An 18,684-nucleotide genomic window follows, 5' to 3' on the forward strand; every position below is an offset into this window, starting at 1 on the left:
GGTCACAGACAGGCAGACACCGTAGGTGCAAAACCCAACACACGTTTATTCACACAATCCATATTTACATGTGGAAACACACAGCACACAGCCCAAAACACCCCCAAAGTCCAGGCCTCTCAACCAATGCTTTCTTCATCGCCTCCACTCCTCTCCTCCAAGCTCGTCCTTCTACACTCCTTACTCCAGCCCTCGAATGGAGGGAGGTGGCCCCTTTTAAGCTCTCCCGGACATGCTCCAGGTGCCTCCCGATTAGCTTCCGCTGGCTGCACACCTGGAAGCACTCCGGGTGTCCCTGGTCTTCTTCCCCCCAGCACTTCCGGGTGTGGCAGAAGTGCTGAGGGCCAGGGCTCCACAGGCATTGGGGCACCCCCTGGCAGTGACCACGGGCCCCTATAGGGTTGAGCTTCTAAGCTCTTTTCCCGTGGTCCCCAAAGCCACCAGGGCGGTCGCCCCCTCATGGTCTGGAGGAGGCATAAGCCCTCCTCCGGTCTTCCTGGGCATCCCGGCTGGGTACCACTCCCAGCCGCTTGCCACAATGAATAAAAACTAGGTTGAGCCTTCCTAAAAACTGGACGAAAAAAATGCAGTGATGTGGACTGTAAGGAGACAAGGAGTTAACCAGGATTATCCTGAATCCTGATGGGTGGGGAGATGAAGAAGGGCCACTGGGCCTCTCATTATTTTGTATCTAATAGTCACTTATATTTGGAGTAGTTTAGATTTTTTTTTTTACTGTCAGCAAAATAGAAGAAAAACGGTTCATGAACAGCATTAAACTTTTTTTTTTTTGATGCATGTACTAATTACTGGGTTTCTTTAGGTTTACTGAAATGTAAGGCAAGTTGTTCAGTGAGGCAATTCCTGCTGATTCTGTAATAAAGAATAAAGATTTTTTTCCAGTGTTGTCTCACCATCCACACTTCGACTCCTGATCTCCAGCTCCTTTTAATGCTGATGGAGTTGTTGGCCTGCTTCTTTGAAATGGAGCCAGAAGAAGTGGTGGGGGAGGCCTGAGGATAGCAGTTGTCACATTGCACCCATTTCATCGACGGCGTTGTTTTTTAAATTTTGCATGGCTGCTGTTTGTTTAAAAGCTGAGTAAAAGGACGCATTTCACTTCAGTTGCACTGCATTATTCATTTAAATAGCAGGACAGGCTGAATCAGTCAAACAAAAAAGAATGTGACACTCAAACGCAGAGGAGCCATTTCCTCGTCACTATTTCCCAGAGTGCAAAATGCTTTCTGCAAAGTGATGAAAGCTTTATAAGAATAGAAGCCAAGCAGAGGGCTATGTGTGTGTATGCGTGTACTTGTGTATATATGTGTGTGTTGGAAGCAGTGTGGCAGAAGAACAGATGCAATTGTGAGCGTTTTAAGTTTAAGTTGTCACTCACATCGTGCTAAATGTCACCAGTGATTCACCTTTGTGGAAGCAGGTTTAAATAAACCAGTCTTTGAACAGCAAGCAGCAGCCATTATCTCCAGAGTCCAAAATCAAGAGTGGTTTTTAGTAAAGTTGTGTCAGAAAGAAGGCCTAGATGCCCGCAGAAACTGAAAACAAGCTCCAGTCTGGCAGGCCTCCATGGGGCACTACTGGTTTATGCATTTTTTATTCATTTCTGCATTTCAGATGCAAGCCTTCCTGTTGTCAGCTTGGCTGTCTTATACACTACCATATTATGCAACATTTCTTCTTGCTCTTCCAATCGGACCATCATTCATCAGTACAATACATTGCGAGCAGCATGGCAGTGTAACATTTAACAACATTGCTTCATGAATTCAGCTTACTGGGACGAAATCCCATTCCAAGGTGTTGTTTGTGCAAAATTCCCCTGTGTTTGGTTGGCTTTTTCTCCCATGTCCTCAAAGATGTGTGTGACAGGTGTCTGGTCACACTTACAGGTAATTCTAACCTAGACACCGATAAAATATCCGACTACGCCACCCAGTTTTATTAAGAGACTGGGAACTCTTGAAATTTACCGATAATAGCACACAGGTTTTTTTAAATTGGGCGGTGAATAAACACACAATTAAAGACACAGCAGACATTTCAGGAAAAGCAACAGTAAATTACACAAGACCATATATAAAGTACATTGAAAAAATAAACTGACATAAAAATCTAACAATATCAGGAACGAAATTATTTTTTTAAAAAAGGAAAGCACACAGTCCACACTCTAAAAGTCTGGTAAAAACATGGAGGATACAACCTTTAGTCGTGCAGAGTCCTGTTAGCACACTGTGTTACCCCAACAATTAATCGTCCCACTGTCCATGGATATTCACCGGATGCTCGTTTCCCAACAGAAGTTTTGTCAAATCGTTGAATTCCTGTCAGTGTCTCTTCATTGTTCTTTTTTTATTTTCCACTCTGGGCTCCCTATGTTGCTGCAACCTAGGCACACTTCACTTCTCGTCCGCCATCTTCGCTCGGTCCTTTCATGCAGCTTCCCTCTCTCGCTGGACCAGCGTCTTCTTGTGGAGCTGTCTTTTCCTCCCTGGAGGTAAGTGTTGCCGTCCTTGTGCCTCACGTTGTACCAGCCACGTACCCTAGTCTGTCAACGAGCCCCTGAGCTCTGTGCGAGTGGTCCTGACAACGTTCCTAGTGGACCATCCCTCTCTCTGCCTTCTCCTGCCCAGAAGTTTAAATCTGCTTCAGTTCCTGCCCAGATCAACATGACGAAAGATTAAACAATGGCACATCCAAATTTCCTGGGTTTAATAAATAATGTAAAGACAGGTTAACAAAAAGTATTGTTACCAATAAGTGCACCTATGCGGATTAGAAACCAATATTCCCAAACATGTTAATTTCTAAGTCAGGTAAATACAAACATTTTCCATGGAAAGAACAGTTCTGCTATCACAATTTTGTATTGTTTGTATTGTGACAATAAATACTCTCAGACATCATGAAGGTTTGGGGCAGCCGCCCATATATTGTATCCTGGTTGCAAGTTGTTGAAAAAATAATAAAGAGATCTTTACAGACTGAACTAAATTGCTACCTTAAGATGGCGGCTTTTCAAGACAAGTGGAGGAAGTGATGTCATCAGGGCTGGAACCGGAAGTGACGTCATAGGTGGCGCCCGAACCTGATAGGATTTACTGAGAATGGTCTGTAAGGGATTGAGAGAGACAATCAGGCAACCTCGCCGCCCCCTGGCCAGGCATGAATTTACTTTTATTCAGGCCCTCTAGTTGTGTTCTAATCACATGTGTGTGACAGTATATTTCCATCCATCCATCCATTTTCTAACCCGCTGAATCCGAATACAGGGTCACGGGGGTCTGCTGGAGCCAATCCCAGCCAACACAGGGCACAAGGCAGGAACCAATCCTGGGCAGGGTGCCAACCCACCGCAGGACACACACAAACACACCCACACACACACCAAGCACACACTAGGGCCAATTTAGAATCGCCAATCCACCTAACCTGCATGTCTTTGGATTGTGGTTGGAAACCGGAGCGCCCGGAGGAAACCCACGCAGACACGGGGAGAACATGCAAACTCCACGCAGGGAGGACCCGGAAGCAACCCAGGTCTCCTTACTGCGAGGCAGCAGCGCTACCACTGCGCCACCGTGCCGCCCGACAGTATATTTAAGCAGTTAAAACTTCAAAGCTGTGATTCTTTTGCAAGACAGCAAATACAGTGGTACCTTTGTATATGTCCGCTTTGGAATAAGTCCAACTTGGTATACGTCCTGTTTGGATGCGAAAAATTTTGCGTTGTATACGACCTTTGTTTGGAATACGACTTGCGTGCTAGAACACCACGCGCTACCCTTGTTTACCTCTCTCGAGACAAAGCCATGACTGCCCACGAGCATCAGTACGCGCTATAACTCTGTGAATTTTCACGTGATTTTGTGTTTTTACACATAAATTCAAATTGATTGTTGAAAAGTATGAAGGTGGCATGCATATCCAGGACTTGGCTGCTGCATACCGTATGCCGAGAACAATGGTATCTACCATTGTGAAAAACAAAGACATTATTAAAATGTAAAGTGAGGTTAAATTTTCATTTATTTCATCTAATTGCTTTTGTATTTATGTATTTTAGTATTAAGCAGTGTTTAAATTATTTTATACAACCCCATCAATGTATAATATGCCAATAACAATAGGATTTTTTTTCATGGGAACAGATTAATCATTTTCGCTTTATTTCTTATGGGAAAAATTCATTTGGTATATGTCCTGTTTGGTATAAGTCCAAGTATTTGGAACGGATTAAGGATGTATACAGCGGTACCACTGTACCTATATCCTGTAGACAGCCATCACAATAATCAATAACAGGATTAGCCATGAAATTTGCCTTTCAACTTCTCATCCCAGTCCCAACAATGGATGCCTATTGCCCCTTCATCTACTGGCCTTTAAATGTAATATTACATGTTTTTTTGCCTAAGAGAAAAAGAAAGAAAAAAATCACCCATTGTACAAAAAATGTTCCCCTCTGACATGTGCACAGTGAGCTAACTGGTGACTGTAAAACATCAGCGTGTGTGTGTGCATAAGTACGCCTTGTGATGGAGCCTGCTTAATCCAATATAGGTTTGTGGTAAGCTGCAGCATTAATCGAGATGAATTCAGGTAACATCCCTCGGCACAGCATTTTCTATGATTATTCTTGTAAAAATAAAATGGAAGAACCTGCATCTTTGTGGGAACACAGTATAGAGAATGTAGAGAATGCAAACACAAAAAGTGCTTGGGATGCATGCAGCAATTATTTTCTTAAAGGCTATCAGTAAAACCCATTTTATAGCCAATATCTTATACTATACATTGTCAAGACAATATGAACATTTGAGCCATAATACACATATAAACTGTTAGATCATGCAGCGGCCGACTTTTCCACACAATAGAACTAATTAGTAGCTGTTCTCAACAGAATTCTCACAAAGCCGAACAAGTAAAAATCTCACAGAAGGTCATGGGCTAACTCATGAAGAGCTCCCTGAGGAAACACTAAGGGACATATGTGACAGAGAGAGACGGAGGAAGGGAGAGATTAGATTACAACCTGTTTCTTTGTGGAAGTTTTTAAAAGAGCCCACTGGGAGTTCCTTATGCCCCACCATCCTTTGACATTGTCTTATTTATGTGAAACATTTCTATGCATTAAACAAGTATTTGACATCAATGTCCTTATTAAAAGTCTCTGTTAATATGGTTAGATATCCAAGCTGCACAGCACTTTCCTGAATTCAGAACCCCTTCCGTATGATAAGATATCAATCAAAAAATGCATAGTGTATTGCTAAATACACGGGAGTCTGGTGTTGCCCAGTGGTGCAGTGGTTTCCTCTGGTGTCTCGCACCCCCAGGAGATGCTGTGTCTTGTTTTCAATGTCTCTTTACTGATTGGCAAGTTTGAAGTGGCCAGATGTGAGCATCTGCATGGGTATGACCTGCAATCATTTGACATCTGTCAACACCCAGTGTCCTCAGAATTAAAAAGATCTTAGCAAAACACCAGGGTCATGTAGTGAACAGAACCAAGAGGGGCAGTGGAACAATGAGGGGGGGCAAACACAGAGAAGTGGTTGCTGCAAAAAATGAATAATAATAATTGTACTGTGCAAACTTTTAATAATTTATAAATAGACATGGTGGCATAGTGGGTAGCGCTGCTGCCTTGCAGTTAGGAGACCTGGGTTCACTTCCCGGGTCCTCCCTGCATGGAGTTTGCATGTTCTCCCCATGTCTGTGTGGGTTTCCTCTGGGTACTCCGGTTTCCTCCCACAGTCCAAAAACATGAAGGTTAGGTTCATTGGGGATTCTAAATTGTCCTTAGTGTGTGCTTGTTGTGTGGGGGTGTGTGTGTGCACCCTGCCCAGGGTTTGTTTCCTGCCTTGCTCCCTGTGTTGGCTGGGATTGGCTCCAGCAGACCCCTGTGAACCTATAGTTAGTAATTAGCGGGTTGGATGATGGATGGATAAATAGACATTCCTTAAAATTTGTTTCAAAGTGCCCATGTTTTTTTTCACGGAAAAATAAGTAACAATACGTGTATCATTAAATTTGGTGACAAAAGTGTTCCACCTTTAAAAATATTGCACTATCCTATCCCTTCTGTGAATGATCAAGAAGATCCACACATCTTGTCTATAAAGGTACATGGAATCATACACCCTAAACATTCTCTATTATTATAACATTCCTTTTATTCTTAATCTTGATCAGAAAAGGTCTACAGGCTTATTACACCAAAAAAACAAAAAACTGACCCTAAACCCTGTGTGCACTCATCTAGAAACCCATCAGGCTGACTTGAGTTGAAGCCCTCGTGTGCACATACCTTCCATTAAAACACTGCACATCTCTGCGAGTGCAAGCCCACTTCAAGTAAAAAAGTGAATACCGTATGTCCCAAAGCACCACTGCCGCACTTTCTCCTAAGGGACCCCAACTTGTGAACATAGCTTCTCAACAGTTTACATATCCACCTTTGAGAAAAGCAGGACAGATCTTTGTACATTTGTCCAGTTTTCTGACCTGCAAACTGAACACAGTCGCACACACTGATTGTGACAATTGACAAATCTACTTTATCAAACTCCTAGAAGCCGACTGCTTGCCGTCAGCCTCAAGTAAGTTAATTGAAACCAATTTCACTGAAATCCTTAGTGCTACCCTCTTTGTAACAGAGCTCTTTAGTACTAGGGTGTTGTACTGTGTTAGCCATTGTGAATGTAGTGAGATTACATCTCGTCTGAAGAAGGGGCCCGAGGTGCCACAAAAGCTTGCATATTGTAATCTTTTTAGTTAGCCAATAAAAGGTGTCATTTTGCTTGACTTCTCATAACAGAGCTCTTATAACACTGTGTATTGTGATGTGCTCCGTCACACAATCCCATCCAGGACTGGTACCTACACCACCCATACAACCACATCTCAATCTGTGAGGCGGAAAGTAACATAAAGAGGGGTGCGAAGATGTGAAAAAAAGAAAACAAGAATCGAAAATATAAAAAATACATCTATTGAAACCAAAATAAATTAACTTAAACTACATTCTGATACTAGAAAAATAAATAGAGAGTTAGATAAATGTCGATAAAAGTTAAGTATGTCTAATAAAATATGCATCTATGATATATCATTAATTAAAAAAGAACAAATTGGTATTAGTAGGCTCCTTTGAAGAAAAAGTTAGGGGGGCGCGATTAAAACTGTTATGAAAACTCGGGTTGCAAATACTTAAAGGTTGAGAAACGCTGACATAACTATTCAACTAATTAGCTATCATTAAAGGCTTGGTTTTATTTAAAACTAATTGAGTTACGTTGCCTTGCCTAGGTGAGAAAGTGGAAGGACCTACAAATTATATGTTACCAAACCTTAAGTTGTTGCATTTAGTATGTAACATTTGTTAGTTTTGGAAAACTTCTTTGTATATGATTTTCTTCTTCTTCTTCTTTCGACTACTCCCATTAGGAGTTGCCATAGTGGATCATCTTCTTCCATATCTTTCTGTCCTCTGCATCTTGTTCTGTTATACCCACCACCTGCATGTCCTCTCTCACTACATCCATAGACCTTCTCTTAGGCCTTCCTCTTTTCCTCTTTCCTGGCAGCTCTTTCCTTAGCATCATTCTCCCAATTTATTTAGCATCTCTCCTCTGCACATGTCCAAACCAACGCAATCTCGCCATTCTGACTTTGTCTCCCAACCGTCCAACTTGAGCTGACCCTCTAATGTACTAATTTCTAATCCTATCCATCCTCGCCACACCCATTGCATATCTTAGCATCTTTAGCTCTGCTACCTCCAGCTCTGTCTCCTGCTTTCTGGTCAGTGCCACCGTCCCCATCCCATATAACATAGCTGGTCTCACTACCGTCCTGTTGACCTTCCCTTTCACTCTTGCTGATACCCGTCTGTCACAAATTACTCCTGACACTCTTCTCCACCCATTCCACCCTGCCTGCACTCTCTTTTTCACCTCTCTTCCACAATTCCCATTACTCTGTACTGTTGATCCCAAGTATTTAAACTCATCCACCTTCGCCAACTCTACTCCCTGCATCCTCACCATTCCACTGACCTCCCTCTCATTTACACACATGTATTCTGTCTTGTTCCTACTGCTCCTCTCTAGAGCATATCTCCACCTCTCCAGGGTCTCCTCAACCTGCTCCCTACTATCGCTACAGATCACAATGTCATCAGCAAACATCGTAGTCCACTGGGACTCCTGTCTAATCTCATCTGTCAACATGTCCATCACAATTGCAAATAAGAAAGGTATAAGAGCCGATCCCTGATGTAATCCCACCTCCACCTCGAATACATCCATCACTCCTACTGCAGACCTCACCACTGTCACACTTCCCTCGTACATATCCTGTACAACTCTTACATACTTCTCTGCCATATGATACTTCTCTGTATATGATATTTGTGTTTTTTTGTTCTTGTGTAAACAACCCCAAATTGCAATAGCTATCTGACAATATGGCCCTCCCTGGAGCGGCTTGAGGCCTAGACAAAATGCACAGGATTTCATGAAAAAGTTAAATGTAATGGGTAGGAATCAACTTAGATTCATGAAATGAAAGACAAGTGTGCAAAATCTCACCACCATCACATCAAGGGTGACACTAGTCCATTAATAGTATATATTTCCACTTGCTCTGATCCTGAGGTAGAAAGCCAAGAGTTTTATGTCAAAAACGCTGACGTACACTTTTGTTTATCAAGCAACAGACTTGAAATTTGGCATAAGCACTGTGCATAAAGAGCAACCAAACAAACAAAGTGAGGTTGTGCTTTCTGTTTGTAGAGATTAGCTCATTTGCTCAAAGCAGTACCTCAAAGGCGCACATCCCTTTTCGTGTAAATATAAGCACAGCATGGGTTTTGTGAATCAAGCAGTACAAGGATGGAGTGGGGGGGACCTGTTGTGTGGGTGCTGTGGTGTAAGCTCCACCCCCTCGATGGCATTGGCTACTCCCCCAGCTCATACCTCAGTCTCATTGCTGCTCAAGTCAACAGTTTGGCTTTATACACTTTTATTTTGAAGAGCACATACCCCGCTCACCATCTAAATAAGTGCATCCTGGCCTATTCTTCTTAAATGTTCATTCCCACGATATATTAAAGAGCTACCAATGCCTTGTCCTGACATGCCAGTCAGTTGGTGCCCTGTTTGTTTTGTAATTTTTCTGATAGTTTATATAAAGCATACAATCTTCTTGTTACCTTTCTTGCATTTTTTCATAAGCTGGAAACACGTGGTAACCTTCCCAGCTGTCCAAAGACATAAGGGTCGAATGAAACAAATAAACGCAAAAAATGAGGTGAAATAAATTAAAAGGGATTGGGTCGCAAAGACACTTGGTCTTTATTTAACAGTAGAGTTGCTGGGTTAAGGTAAAGTAGACAGCAGTCAGAATTTGCTAGTCGGTATGCCACCGTGCTGATCCTAGCAAAAGCAGCACAGCAATAAGTAAAGGAATACAGACTCCCCCACCTTGCTATTGAACCCTGTGGAAATAAGTTCATGCAGCCGGGCCAGTCTTCCTGCAGGGACAACAGGGGACTGATTACTAAATGATGATCTCTGGGATGAAGCAGATAATGTCATTAGGAAGTTCTTCCGTCGGCTTGCCTGACATTTTCTAAGAGCTGTAATTGGCTTCAGCGAAGGCAGCGCAGCGGCAGCTCAAGTCTCAAGAGACCTCTTCATGAGGCGTGTGAAAGGAGGAGAGCTGCAGGAGCTTAGGTAGTCTCTTTGATCTTCTTCTTGGTGACCATTTCTGGTGTGCTTGCTTAGACACGGCACATTATACAGGGCAGATGTTACATGAGAGCGTGACATTGCTGTAATAAACTGCATGCTGCATGTGCTCAGGGAGCATCGCTCTGCAGGTCTGCCAAAGTTACTTTTCACTTTGGCAGTCTGGAGGAAGTTCACACCAAGCCATAGAAATAAGCATTTCGTGTGTAGAGTTTCAATTATTTAATTTGACTTTGTGAGAGGCAAAGGAAATGAAGCCGGAGTGAGCAGATGTGATTGACGTCATCTTTATTTTATGTACCAATGAACTTTAAATGAACACATAAGAAAATGAAAATGTGTATCTTAAGCACACACCACGTCAGGCCCATTCTCTGTGTTTTGTCTCTCACCTCATATGTTCTCATCTGACAGCACCCTCTTCAGTTGCACTTCATATTTAGCATATGGCCTTCTATAGTTATGCCAGAAGTGCACTGTAACAAATGTTTTCAATTGAAAATAGACCTGGATGGAGCTGGTAGGTCTTCCATGAGGAAAAGGTTTATAGAACCAGTGGGGTTAACATCTGTGTGGAATATGTGTGTTTCCCCCAGTTCATGCTGCTTTCCTTCCCTTATCCTAAGACATCCTGTTAGGTTGAATGGTGTCTCAGGGTGTATAAAAGCTCAGGAAAAGGCTGGTAGTCAAGATATGCTGTTGACAAGGAAAGTGGAGCAAAAATGGATGAGCAGAGATCGAAAACTGTATGATACAAGGGTAACATCTTAATCCTTGGTGTTGACTTGATAATGATAGCAATGGATTTTATATAGACAAATCTTTTAGTGGGTAAACAATCTATTAATCATTCCCATATTATGCAAAAGGGAGATTTGGAAAAACTATTAAATCTGTGGGGATGGATCACTAAGTATGACTTGCCTTGTGATAGAACAAAATATGACATGGAGTCACTTGTAAGGAGACTGATTTGATGCCACAGGAAAAATGTCACCAATGGCAGGCTGTAATAGCTCCAAAAATTACTTGTCATTAGGCAGTCAGTGTGGTGAAATGTATTAGGAACTGGACTGTAAGGCTTTATACTGTTGATTCAGTTGCCACCTTTGACGTACTGTGACATCCTGAGCAAGTAACTTAACTTCCCAGTGCTCCGACTGTAAAAACACACCCATGACCACTTGTAGGGTGTTCCTATATGCCATTATCACTACAGAAAGGAGCTATATTAATGTTATTAGTAGTAGGACAGTGGTTAAAATTCCAGAGTACCAAGCCCCAAACTCAGATACTATAACCACAGCACAAGTTCTGGGTTCAAATACAGTTTTTATTATCACACGTACCTTAAAAAGGCTTCATAAGTGACGCAAACACAATTTTCCTTCTCCCCTGTGTCTCTGTTTCTTCTCCTTCCACTCATCCAGGCAAGCTTTGTTCTTCTTCCTCTACGTGCCTCCAACTCGCCTGGTTGAGGTCAAGCAGCTCCTTGCATGCCAGACCCGGAAGTATTTCCGGTCCTGGGGCATAGCCCACTGGAAGCACTTCCAGGTTAAAGGGAGTACCTGAATTTAAGGATCATCAATCTCAGCAGCTCACTCAGCAGCACCCATGTAAAACAACAGTCCTGTTGGGACAACAGGTTCCAGCATGCCCTGCAGGTGTCTGTGTGGGAATCCTAACCCAGGGATGCTGCCATCTAGGGTATCCGAGGAGACCATAGCCACATTCCATTTTCCCCCTGTCCTTCCAATGTGATGGCCAACACACATTTCATAGTGATGGCATCTCCAGCCAAATTCCAGATAGAGCATGAAAAGTTCTGTTTTTCCTTCATCCTGGCCTTCCAGCCAAGTAATGAAAACGTGTTCATCTTACACGATTTTCCAGCCCCATGGGTGCTGTTCATTACAGCATATTGCAATTTTTGCACCAAAACACCTTGCAATGGTGATCATATTTAAAGATACTACACATTTCTAAAATTATGCAAGATTATTACTGCTTCCATTATATTTCCACAGCATGAATCACATAATTCATAAATACTGTACCAACATTGGCTGGCACAGAGGCCTGTCCTAACTGCAGAAGTTCGTTTGGGAACTAGGACAGTGTCCTCCTGCATCTTTCACCTATTTTCAATTTCATTGTTTGCAGAATGGCACCATGCATTGTTTTCCCAAGTAGAACTTTTTTCTTGTGTCACAATTGATGCCATCACCATCATCATCATCACCCACTCCTACCCACCATTATCTTGGTGTCGACACAAGACATGGCAGACAGCGTCTTCGAGTCAGGTGCATCAGATATGTGAATAAGGAGAGAAAAATAAATAAGCAGATGCCTGAGTGATAAAACAGAGTGGAACACAAAAGGAGCCCATTTCCAGACACTCTTCCAAGCTTATGTTTGAGGGAAAAAGTCAATGATTTTTGAATTTTTCCAGTATGCCGTTTTGCTTCATTCATTCTTGAGTTAAATTCTGATTTAAATCAATTGAATTCACTCAGTCCCATCTGAAATACTGCATTCTGTCAACTGGGTGTTGTAGGTGGCTGTACCTCCGCACACAATTCCACTTTGGGACAGTTTACTCCGCCACCTGCTGCTGGATCTCTTCTTGACCAGTAATGTTTTCACACACTACTACTGTTTCTTTTATAAAGTATCTTTCCTTGATCTAGTTGATTGACTAGGACTGTCAGCAGTTTATTAGTTGCAAATTAAAATATAATGAAAGTGGGGAGAAATGTCAGATATGGTAGGCAAAGAAAGGCTTGTTGGTGAGACATGTGCAGATGGATGCCATCTGTGGACCACTCTGCCTTTCTTAGTTTTGGTTTGTTGGCATGGATTTTGTTTTAGATATATCATTGAGAGAGCTATTCAACAATTAAAAATAACACGTGAACCATTACTATAGCTGATCTTAATTCTAAACAACAAGATGGAGCTTCAGGAGATGCGTTTTTTTTCCCGAAGAGTATCAGTCAGAGCATTCTATACAGAGTAGCACAGCGGCAAGCTAATAGAAGTTAGAGTAATAGGACATGCACAAATATATATGGGTTTATAAGTGGGGTGGGATTCTGTGGATGCATATGACTGAAAAATGTATGTATGAATAAAAATGAACTTACCTTATGACACTAAAAGCACACTTTCTCCAGCTATCTGTACAGTCTAGGCACTAATTAAACACAAACCACTGCTCCTCCACACAGAGATAACTACATTTCTCTGTCTCTTTTAAATTCTGCAACATCCCACAAGGCCGTGTGGCATATTGCATGCTGGGATGTACACCCTAATTGGCTCTGCCTTTCTAATAATAACTTAACATGACATAACATAACACTTAATTCTCTCACCCACTTAATCCAATTTAAGGCTAAGTGGGAACAGAGTCGACCTTAACAGCTCTGAGCATTAGGCAGGAGCCTGACAATCACAGGTCCCACTCATGCACATACCTGTGCTCACAAGGGGTCAATTTAGATTCACCAGTCATACTAACACATACTTATTAGGATGTGGGAAGCAAACCACCCAAAGAAAACCCAAACAGACCATTTAAATTTCACATGGTTAGTAAGCAAGCCCATATTTAAATGTTAGGCTGCTAGATCTGTGAGACAGAAATGTCAACCACATCAGCTTTATGCTAGTTTCAGGGGTTCAGTTATTTATCCACCTCAAGCGAAGCATGTTCAGGCCCGGCTAGTACTTGGATGGGAGTCCATCTAGGAAAAAGCTTGTGTTGCTGCTGGAAGAGGTATTAGTGAGGCCAGCAGGGAGTGCTTACCTTTTGGTCTGAATGTGGATCCCAAAGCCCCAGTGCAGTGATGGGGACACTGTGCTGTAAATATGGCACCATCCTTTGGATGAGACGTAAAATTGAGGTCCTGACTCTCTGTGGTTATTGAAGAACCGTAGGCTTCTGTCATAAATAGCAGGGTGTATTCTGATGTCCTGGCTAAATTGCCCTCCATGGCTTAGCCTTTCTGGCACTCTCATCATCCTGTCTTTAATTCTCTCTCTCTCTCTGTCTCTCTCTGTCTCTCTCTCTCTATCACCTCTTCACCACCTAATAGCTCATTTGTGGTGAGTGTACTGGCTCAAAAATGGTTGTCGTCACATCATTGAGGTTGATGTTGCACATTAGTGGTGCTTGAAGTGTCTCCCCACTCACTATGAAAAGCACTTTTAGTAGTGTGAAAAGCACTCTAACTGTAAAGAATTATCTATCTATCTATCCATCTATCTATCTATCCATCTATCTATCTATCTATCTATCTATCTATCTATCTATCTATCTATCTATCTATCTATCTATCTATCTATCTATCTATCTATCTATCAACTGCTACAAACCACTTGTAACTTATCACAAAATCTGTGGATGGAGAAGACCATTTAGCACAGAGACTAAGGCCATGACATGGAGGCATAATGAGGTGTTTACAGCCCTGCTCCTCGTGATGGTTTCCAGCAAGCTCCTTCCCAAAGCAGTTCACATTATAGTATGAGATGAGTCAATAAGTGCATTTTATTTCTATCTTTGCAGAACAATTCATCAGACAGGTAAACGCATGATAGTATATGTGTCTCATATATAAGAATGCTAGATTCAAGACAAAAGAGTAAAGACAGACATATTTAGCTGAGATTTGAATACTGAAACTGAAAAAGCCTCGGCAAAGTAAATGTACAGAGAAGAAGATCAAAGAATTAAAGAGAGCAATGATGACCTGAAATTGAATTAGAGGAATGGGACCAACATCCAGGTAAAATGAAGCCAGTATCCATCCCAGTAGTAACAGATGTGATGCCTTTCTAGTACCAGAGTGCTTGGTACATAATATATTCACAAGCTTATCTAAAGTAGCATAGTACATATACAGGGACACCATTACTCAGTTTAACAATCTGTTGCATAATGCTAAAAATCCAGAACTTTGGCATGTTATTATGATACTTTAAATTGCATTATTATGAGTTCCACAATTACTTTCAGATGAACATGAGCAATTCTACATATTGTTGCATTACAGGTGGTCACTCTGGTATAAAATTCGTCTGAAAAAATAGAAGAAGATGCTAATGGGCACTTACTTGTGTGTTAGTCAGGCATGCATTTAAGAACTTCAATGCAAGATAGATCCACTCATCACTAATCAGAAAGTAGGAGCTTAGTGTAAAGTTCCAGCCTCAGAGGCGGTCAATACCACTGACAACATTCAGCAGCAAAGTAGCTAGAACATTTTAATTCAATTTGCTTTATTTTAAAGCTTCTTTGAGTTGCTTGTGACCTATTCATTTAAGAAAGTTGCTCTTTTTTGTAGTACCCGGAGCTGCTTCTGGTGATGGCTTGGAATCCAGCTGTAAACCAAACATCTGGTGTCATTATAGAGTTTTGTAGCCTTATAAGTAAGGAGTGAGTGCAAGGACATGAGGTTGTCTGCCCGTCCATTCTGACCATGTTCCTGTGTTCTTCTTGAGCAGAATTTTAGAGGAGCATGTTATCAGATATCAAAAGAGAAGCAAAAGAAGAATGAAGGGCTGATGAATAACAGGAGAGGGTTTACATAAAATGGAAGTCAAAAAATCTGAAAAATTCCAAGTAAATTCTGAAGGCCATTGAGAGTGGAAGTTGTAATAGTGGAGTGTGCTTACAGACCACTACTTCTGATAGCTACAGATTTTTATGGTTATTAAAATGTTCCCTTCCTGCTACATCTGAATGTGTAAAACGTGAGGGTAACCAGGTACAATAATAGAACTGTTCAGACGAAGCAATGAGTATAATGCAATGTTGTTTAGACAAACCTGAAAGGCTTTATTTTTCTACTTCATTCCTAGTTCTTTTCCTGGATCAGACTTGCCCTGAATTTCACTTGTACTGTTTCTATGTTATTTCTCATTACAGTGTCCCCACTGAAGGAAGTTCTGAGATTCTGCTGGGTCCTGAAGCAACCTATGGTCCCCCAGGTCTGACCCTGTCCAGCCCTTTAGCTTTGACGATAGCTCACTGCGCAGAGGTCAGCTCAGAGCACTGGAATATTCATCTTCGTCGACAGACCACTGAGGGCAAGTGGGAGGTAAGTGGAGTAGCGCCTGTGTGCCTGGTGGGGACAGGACATGGATATCAGGATATATAGTGTCCTCACAGAATGTTCTTGGCAGCACTTGTAAACTTCACACAGATGTATAAAATGAAGCAGACATTGCCTCTGGGTTCAGCCAGGAACATCACCAACATATATTATAATGATACTTTGCAGGGATAAAAATTGATTTGAATGCATCGGTTTGGGTGTGCAGAATCATCTGCGGAGCTCTGCATTTTTTAGTTACGTTTTAAAGCATAAATTTACCTCAGGGTGTCTGTACCCGAGACTTTGTGCTGTTGTGTTCCCTCAGAGCTGAACTTATCATCCAACATTTCTTGAACAAATTCTCCACTTCTTTCCCAAATCTAGTATTACCTCTTTAATCTGGTTTCCCTTTCTTGTTCATGTTTGCCTTTATTCAGTCTGTTTTATTCCTTTTATCCCAGTGATTAACTTAAATTAAATGTTTAATATTGCAATGTCCTTTGACACCATGATTTGTGATAAAAGAACAGGACCCCGTTTTAGCCTGATACAATGTAGGGACAGCCCTATGCCTGACACCCAGGCTACCCAAGTTTGGGTGTCCTGTGGCAGAGTGGCATGGCTCTGAGCAAACTGTGAGGTTTGGGTGAACATGGATGACAGCCTTTTATACAATAAAGATTTACCAAGAGATTTGCCCCCAAACTTAACCGTGTTTCCCAGGTAAGCAGCTGAAATGAGAGCTGCATCATCTTACATGATAAAGTGTAAATTGTATTTAACTTCTTTAATATTACAATTAATGAGAAGGTAAACATTTGTTAATTTGCTGAAATAATTAAACTTCTATGCCCCTTGGCTGCTGAATTGCTAACTAAACACTCTTAAATGTCTTCAGACTGTATTGTAAACCTTTAAATTGAGATTTAATTAAATTTACATTAGCCCATCGTTACACTTTGATAATACACCATGCAGTTCGCTTAGAAATCATGCACAATTTTCTTTTTACATTTTTTCGCATAAATGTAGTATCTCTGTTAAGGTGTAGGACTTGCTGGTATTATATTTTGTGATAAAATATTCATAACAGAAATTGAAGTGTTTTTCTCGTGTTCTATAGTAAAACCAGGCAACCATAAAAAATGTGCAGAATGTATTAAGGAAGCAGTTGAGACTGTGGAGGACACACAGCAAAGTCATATCCTAAGAAAATCCTGGGATATTCTATAGAATGAGATCCAGCAGGTCGGTATCACTGAAAGCCCACAACATCAGCCCAAGTGGTTATTAGACAATGTGCAGGAGTCACAAAGCACTTATGTTACTTTTTAGCCTTCCTCCATTCTGGGAAATGGTACAGGACTGTTAGCATTGATAAGATTCAAGCAACGCTTCTGTCTACAGGTTATCAGGAAGGAAGGAAGCCTTTATTGTCATTGTACCAGTACAATGAAATTGTAAAAAGCTTCATCTATAAACGGTGCAAGTACAACAAACAACGAAAAAAAAAAATAAAAAGCTCACATCCTATTACAAATACCATATATACTTGCGTTTAAGTTCTCCCGTGGATACGTCAGGGATTGATTTTGCCATATAATTTCCAGTATTTTATAATGTCGGTTAAATAAGTTAAATGCGAAAAACTCAGGCTATTGGTCCAAGAGATTATGATATGCTAACACCCACCTGAGTACGGAAGCATATTAGGGCCACAAAGAAGAAAAAAAATACGGACACAGTGAAGAAAAAAAAGTGTATGTCGAGAATAAAGTATATATGTTGACTTTATTCTTGGCTTTTCCAGTTTAATCTTGACGCTTATGTCTAGAATAAAGTCAACTACTCCTATTCTGTTCAATGCTTGCATGGACTGGGTGTTGGGCGAGGTCATGGAGTCCAGTGGCTGCGAAGCATCTGTTGGTGAAGAAAGATTCACAGATCTCTAATTTGCTGATGATGCTATGATCTTCGCGGAGTCAATGGATGGACACTCAAGAGACTGAGTGAGGAGTCTGAGTGTCTGGGCTTGCGAGTGTCCTGGATAAAAGCCAAGATCCAGGTCTTTAATGACCTCTTAGGTACAGCCATCAGCAGTGTGTCTGTCTGCAGATAGAGTGTTTACTTAGCTTGGCAGTGACATTCATATCTCTGGTGACTCTTCCTATAAATTCAGTAGACAGATTGGGAGAGCATGTAGGGTCATTAGGTCACTGGAAAGGCATGTGTGGTGTCCCCAATATTTCTAGAAAACGATGAAGGTCCAAGTCTTTAGAGTCCTGATGCTTCCTGTTTTGCTATATGGTTGTGAGACATGGATGCTATACAGCGACCTGAGACGAAGACTGGACTCCTTCGTTGCTGTGTGTACTCAGAGAATCCTTGAGTACCGCTGGTTTTAATTTGTGTCAAACAAGCGGTTACCTGAATGAGGCACATTACCTGCATTGTGAGGGAGCGTCAGTTATGGCACTATGGCCATGTGGCGCAATTCCTCGAGGGTGATCTGCCAGGAAGGATCCTCATTGTTGAGGACCCGAGTGGCTGGACCAGGCCAACGGGATGCCCACGTAACACCTGGCTGTGTCACATAGAGTCAATCACTGTGTCATCACTCTGCCTATAGAATATGTAATTACCTGGAATTAAGAAGAAAATTAATATTTTTTACAAATATTGCTTTCCTGGGTGTTAGTATTCCAGTATTTTTTTTTCCCTTTGTAAAAGCCTTATGAGTATTAGGGCCGGTTGACTGAGCCTTTGAGCCTTTGTACATTTTACACATACTTCAC

At 41.5% G+C, this 18,684-nt stretch overlaps 1 protein-coding gene across 1 annotated transcript in view; it reads left to right on the forward strand.

The window, feature by feature from the left end:
- Positions 1 to 18,684, forward strand: part of unc5db (unc-5 netrin receptor Db) — a 756,179-nt gene that overhangs the window by 663,739 nt on the left and 73,756 nt on the right. The window contains exon 12 of the mRNA XM_039769246.1: positions 15,721 to 15,892. Coding sequence (XP_039625180.1) covers positions 15,721 to 15,892 — 172 coding nt within the window. The remainder of the gene's footprint in view (positions 1 to 15,720; positions 15,893 to 18,684) is intronic.

This window comes from Polypterus senegalus, chromosome 11 (assembly GCF_016835505.1).
Source record: "Polypterus senegalus isolate Bchr_013 chromosome 11, ASM1683550v1, whole genome shotgun sequence".
NCBI lineage: Eukaryota > Metazoa > Chordata > Cladistia > Polypteriformes > Polypteridae > Polypterus > Polypterus senegalus.